The sequence below is a fragment of the Plectrocnemia conspersa genome, unplaced genomic scaffold, assembly GCF_051122295.1.
Source record: "Plectrocnemia conspersa isolate PC_06_02 unplaced genomic scaffold, ASM5112229v1 ptg000011l, whole genome shotgun sequence".
Lineage (NCBI taxonomy): Eukaryota > Metazoa > Arthropoda > Insecta > Trichoptera > Polycentropodidae > Plectrocnemia > Plectrocnemia conspersa.
Window position 1 is genome coordinate 18,580,979 of NW_028277175.1, and position 6,353 is coordinate 18,587,331.

At 26.3% G+C, this 6,353-nt stretch overlaps 2 protein-coding genes across 2 annotated transcripts in view; both read left to right on the plus strand.

Annotated features, from left to right (window-relative positions):
- Positions 1-541, plus strand: part of LOC148229778 (disks large homolog 1-like) — a 161,958-nt gene extending 161,417 nt beyond the window's left edge. The window contains exon 11 of the mRNA XM_088197859.1: positions 78-541. Coding sequence (XP_088053985.1) covers positions 78-81 — 4 coding nt within the window. The 3' untranslated portion in view covers positions 82-541. The remainder of the gene's footprint in view (positions 1-77) is intronic.
- A 577-nt stretch (positions 542-1,118) lies between these two features.
- On the plus strand, positions 1,119-5,911 carry LOC148229779 (uncharacterized). Its single transcript, XM_088196946.1, has 7 exons — positions 1,119-1,135; positions 4,717-4,822; positions 4,893-5,064; positions 5,126-5,242; positions 5,311-5,456; positions 5,515-5,704; positions 5,787-5,911. Exons 1-7 carry the CDS (start codon positions 1,119-1,121, stop codon positions 5,909-5,911), a joined length of 873 nt encoding a protein of 290 aa, XP_088053072.1.
- The last annotated feature ends 442 nt before the right edge of the window (positions 5,912-6,353 follow it).

Consider the following 6,353-nt stretch of genomic DNA (forward strand, 5'->3'; position numbering starts at 1 on the left):
CTGCTAAATGTAGGGAATATTTTTAAAAAAATGCATATTTTATAAATGTTTAACTGTATTTTTATTTTATTTTCCAGGTAACTACACAACAATTAAAAATAGTGAGTTATGTGAAATGAAGATATAAAATTTATATTTTATGGACAATAAATATTGACGATTTAATTCAATTCATAAAAGTTTAACGTGTTTTATATTGAAATTGAAACAATGCCAAAATGATCCTTGTTGGATATTAAACATATGTATGTACATACATACATATATAAACAAACATTTGATATACGTATATATCATATAATTGCGCTGCAATTTATATAAATATTATGAAAAAATATTTTTTCAATCGGCGAGTGTGTGAAACATATTCAATGTATACAAAAAATATTTGTAAATGCGTGACGAATAAAAACTTTTTTCTCGACATATTTGTAACGTTTGTATCAATAAACGACAATTTTATTATTATTACAAAAATAAAAACATGTAAAAAGTTTATATATGATATATATTAAAAAATATACACATAAAATACGATCCTGACTAGTGTGTTATTTATTACCCTTTTCCAATATTTAATAGATTTTCTTTTAGCTTATTATAATATATGCGAATTATGAACGCTATAAATCTACAGTTTTAAAAGAAGATCAAAAAATAAATTCTAGAAAAATTTCCTGCTCGGAAGCTAACTAACGAGTTTAAGATAATACTGATTTAGGGGCTATGTTCTTATAATCTTCGATTTACATTCAGGGAGAGTATTAAATTACTTTCAAAAAGTTATCTGTAATATCAAGTTTAACTTACATATATAATACTTAAACGTCTTTGTACGATTAAAGCCACATTGTTGCTGAAATTTTATACGTACTCGAATGCAATTTGTCTTTATTGCATCACACCCCATTGCCTTCGCAAAGAAACTATGCGGTTCTCTAATGAATATTCTTGGGGCTGGAATGGCACTGCAATCAGAAATTCCCAATTCAAAGCTCCGACATATCTACGATCAGCTTATATGCAATAAATTATTTAAGACGAACGTGTTTTGCTCCACGGTTATTTGATCAGACCTAATCTTTATTTCTCTCCCTTGATATTAAAACTAATGGAATATGGCGCAATCGCTTCTGTTAATTGACGAAAACATTAATTAGTTACGTAATCTTAGTTGAATAATAATAAAATCAATCTTACATAAGCCAATCAACCAACTTCGTATCTTGGTAAATATAGAACTGGTTATTGTGACAATTATTAATTGTTCTTCCAATTTTCAGAATTCACCAAGGATCGATAGCACTAGTATGGGTTTGACTTTTAAGAATCGTTTTGTCAAAATTTAAATATCATAACTGTGTATAATAATTATTTTATTAAATATTGTATATATAAATTAATAATAAACATTTTACAATTTATGTATTGTAATAATGTGTAGTAGAGTAGTTATTATAATTTACTTCAGCGTATGAGTCTTTTCTTACAACTTCTGATGTATTTTATAAATATTTTTTACGTAGATAACCATAGATTACGTAGATATTGTTCTAAAGACTAAAGACAACATAATGCTTCTAGATCGTTAGTGAAATTACTCAAATTATCACTTAATTTATTATTTTTCTTCTCGTTTTTTTCTTTTTCTTTCGCTTAACCCTTTTGAATAGTCAATTAAGTTACACATTGGTTAATTTGTTAATGAGTTATTTTACGTATATTTCCATAATTGTTGTTATTTATTATTATTTTATATTTTATTTAAAATAAATTATAGAAAAAAATTTATGTTTTATTTATTTTACTACTTTTTTGTATTAGTGTTTTAATCATTTTAATAAACACTTTTCTATTAGTAAAATACGTTGGCTTTTATAGATTTTTTTATATAAATTTTATGAAATTAATACGAAATATATTTTTCTACTACTAACACCGATTCGTAAAATTTCATAATAATATTTTACTATGTTTTTTTCTCTTTTATCATGTGTATTGTTTTTTTTTACCATCGTGACTCATTGGGGTAATCTGTGATGTAACGATGGTCTTAATTTAATTAAAATAAATAAATAGAGAGACCCATATTAGACACATATAATTTACAAGTAGTGTTTGTAATTCTTTTTATTTTCTGATATTATTTTTGTAAATACAAATTTTAAAAAAATATTTTAATATAGCAAAACTGGTATTCCAGATGACTTCCACTCGCTCATTCTTTGCATTCTTTTTTAACCTTATACCTACCATGCTTTATTGAAAGTAGAATCAATATAATGGGCAAAAGGCAATGTGCTTATTCTTAAGAATTTCCCAAAGAAAATGCGAAATATATCGCAAAAGTTCCAATAAATATTTAATTGGTTTCAAAAATTTAATTTTCAAGAATTTATTGCTGTACAATAGAAAGTTAAATACATATTAATATTATTATTTTACATCCGGTTCTATATTATATTTATGATTTATGTGTAGTGTTTTTTATCGAGGATTAAAGGTTTATCGAAAAAAGACATTTAAATGTTTTTTTTGTTTAAATTAAATTTATACGAATATTTTTCAATCACTACAATTTTGAAAACAAGTAGTGGTTTTAATCTGCTAACTTTACAGCTGCATTCAGAGCAGGTAGTATCAAAAGAGACAGGGATTTCTAGTTAATGCTCTGAAAACATTGCTTAACAATATTATTTTTATGATTTTGATTATATAACATTTCGTTTCGATTTGCATGAACATTTATCAGTAAACAAAAATTTATGAAAACAAGGAATAATAACTTAAGAAGATTAAATTGTTAAGTTTTGGGCAAGGATTTGTTCGCCAGGTAAATTAAAAAAAAAATATTTTTCAAAATGAGATAAAATGGTTTTTAAATTTAAATGATATAAATCATACGATAAAATCTTGTCATTTTTTGCAAACTGCTAGGAAAAACATAATGTATTTCAATTTATAATCAATAAGTGTCACTTTGCAGCTGGGATTGTGTTTTAATGCGCATTTTTATAAATAAAATTTCGAAGTTGCTGCCGTGGCTCGAACTCGATACCCCTGAGTTACTAGTCTAGATCTTACGGACTATGCCATTCTAATCCGACAATTAAACCATTATTAAATAGTTTAGTAAAATTATAATAATTTATCATATCAGTATATATATATAAAACAAATAGAATATAAAGTCTTTAATGAAAAATGGAAAACATACACACAATGTAGAAATATGGCAGTCAAAGTATTAAGAATGGCTAAAAAGAAATGGTATGAAAAATTGATAGATGAAATACAAAATGATCCAAATAAGATGTGGAAATCAATAAAACAAATAATTAATCCAACTCAGCAAAACGACAAAATAAAAATGGAAATTAATGAAAATATATATCAAGATTCTTATATAATAGCAGAAAAAATAAATACATATTACATTGAGAGCATAGAAGAAATTGTGAATTCAATATCAAGGATTAGTAATTTAGAACAATATAATAATAAAGCAATAATTGTAAAATTTAGTAAATTTAAATCAGTATCATTAGATGAAATTCATAACATAATATGTAAATTTAAAAAAGGAACTAGTACTGATGAACTAGATATAAATATAATTAAAGAAACATGGGAAATAATAGAAACTAAATTAAATTATTTAATAAATAAAGCACTCTCCTTAGGAGAAATGCCTGAAAATTTAAAGATTGCTACTATTGTACCTATACCTAAAATAAAAAATAGTAAAAAAGTTGAAGAAATGAGACCAATCAACATGCTACCGTGTATAGAAAAAATAATCGAAGAAGTAGTAATCAAACAATTAAAGGAATTTATTACTTCTCAAAACATAATATGTGAACAACAATCGGGATTCAGAGACAAGCATTCGACTGAAACTGCATTACAAGTAGTGATAAATGATTGGCTGTTGGCTAAGGATACAAACAAAATCATTGGAGCAGTTTTCTTGGATTTCAAGAGAGCCTTCGAAACAATAGACAGAAAAATAATGTTAAAGAAATTGGAGAGTATAGGTATAAGTGATATAGTTTTAAGATGGTTTAATAATTACATATATAAAAGAAAACAAAAAGTTAAAATAAATAATGTATATTCTGAAGAGAAATTAGTGTCTTATGGAGTACCACAAGGGTCTAAATTGGGACCATTGTTATTTGTTTTGTATATTAATGATATAGTTAATAACGTGAAAAAATGTAAAATTCATCTATTTGCGGATGACACATTAATGTATTGCATAGGTGATAACATTAAAGAAATTGTAAATAATTTAAATAATGAATTAAGTATATTAGAAATATGGTTATTTAATAAGAAATAAAGATGTACATAAATATAATACTAGAAATAGAGAAAATTTAAAGATAATTAAGTATAAGAAAACGAGTCTTCCAAGAGAAATCCGAAACAGCAAAAATATAACAGGTTTCATAAATGGAATAAAAAAACACCTTCGTACATATAGAAATAAATTATAATATTAAGTCTTTATTATTGTATATTTTTATTTTTTCTTTCTGTTATGTATTTTTTATATATTTTTATATGTTTACTAAATTTGTTAGATGTAAAGATTAGCTATTAAGCTAAATAAATTAATAAAATAAATAAAATAAATAGAAGTCCGACATCGATATCTAAATTACCATATTTTTTTTTTGTAATATTATATTGTAAATTTATGTTTTACAGTGATGCACCTAAAATCATTGGTATTACTTGTGTCAATGGAAACACCGAAGTTCATAAGGTGACTGTTAACGTGATGAAAGTACTTGATCACGTTGATAGATTAGATGTATGTATACCTATCACTGAAAATTACAATTGCTTGTTATTATTAGCAAATTATCCTAAATTATTTTTAGATACCTGTTTTCCAAGGCGCTGAAGATGCAATGCTCAAAACACCAGTGCATGAATACTACTTTGGCGAAGATGGCATGGGAGACTCAAAAAATATCAAACACCCTCCAATGGAGTTGTTAAAGACTGAGCACGCTGTCAACGCTCTTGTAAGATTAGTCAACGAAAATCCAGGTAAGCGTTTATATTAATTTAATTTTTGAGCTATTATAGATATTGTTTTTTATCCTATTAGGTGAAATCACAATAGTAGCTCTTGGTCCGCTGACGAACATTGCGATGGCAGTCAGAATGGATAAGACATTTATGAAGAAAGTGAAGAAAATCATCATATTAGGTGGAACTATCGAAGGTAATTCGAAAATATATTATTCATAAAAATAGTTTATCTATAAAAATCAATCATTTCATTACAAATAGGAAAGGGAAACTTTTTGCCGGGTCTGGAATTCAATTTTTATCTTGACCCAGAGGCAAATTACGTGGTGCTTAACGATTGCGAATACAACGAAGGGGCTATTCTATTATTGCCCCTAGAGCCTGCAATGAATTTGGACGTTACTTTGGTAGATGATTTCTGAGGTAAACATATTTTAGAGATATTTATAATATGCATTTTTACAGAAATGGAGAAAGAACGTTTTGGGTAGTTTAAAATCTAAGGAAATTGCTTTCATGAATGAAGTGGAAAAAAACCAAAAGTATCAAGACCCTAAATATTGGTTGTTTTGTGACTTGGTTACGGCTGCTATAATTGTGAACAATAATATGGTTACTAAAACTGAGACATATGCTGTTGAGGCGGTTACGCAAGGTACTAACTATATAAATTATATACATATTTATTAGGTACTTATAAAAAAATATATTAATCTGTTCGTTATCTAACATTAAAGGTGTTTTGAGAGGCGGAATGGTCGTTGATTATAAAGATATACGAAAATCCGAAAATAAGGTTAATATTATAATGGGTATCGACAGCGATTGCTACAAAGAAACTCTATTACACTACTTCAAGTAATTGTTGAAGATCAAAATACAAAAGTTTGGGTTCTTATTTTGGTATAAAAAAATTTATATATATATAATTTTTAATAAAAAAATAAACTTCGTTGCCTGATATTCATTTTCATGTTGCTATATATGTGTGTATATCAAATATCTTGCTATTTTCCTGTATTTTTTATTTAATATTTTTTTAATAAACGTTATATTCTACTCTCATAATTCAGTCGTTTCATGGTTTTCTAAGATTGTGGTGAGAGTTCGAATGAACTTTCTTATGTTACAAGTTGGTAATAACTCGTGGAAGTTAAAACTGAATAAAAGTGAATGATATATACTTATATACGCTTGGTTGAGCTGGAGGAGATTTTCGTTACCTAGCCACCCTCGACGTCTTTAATATTAGCACAGTCTCAGTATGTGATGCGCGCATGCGTGATCATCTTGATGCTGACAGA

Coding starts and splice junctions, on each gene's coding strand:
- LOC148229779 (XM_088196946.1), top strand. Junction 5,065..5,125: donor ATTAGTCAACGAAAATCCAG/GTAAGCGTTTAT, acceptor TTATCCTATTAG/GTGAAATCACAATAGTAGCT. Junction 5,243..5,310: donor ATTAGGTGGAACTATCGAAG/GTAATTCGAAAA, acceptor CATTACAAATAG/GAAAGGGAAACTTTTTGCCG.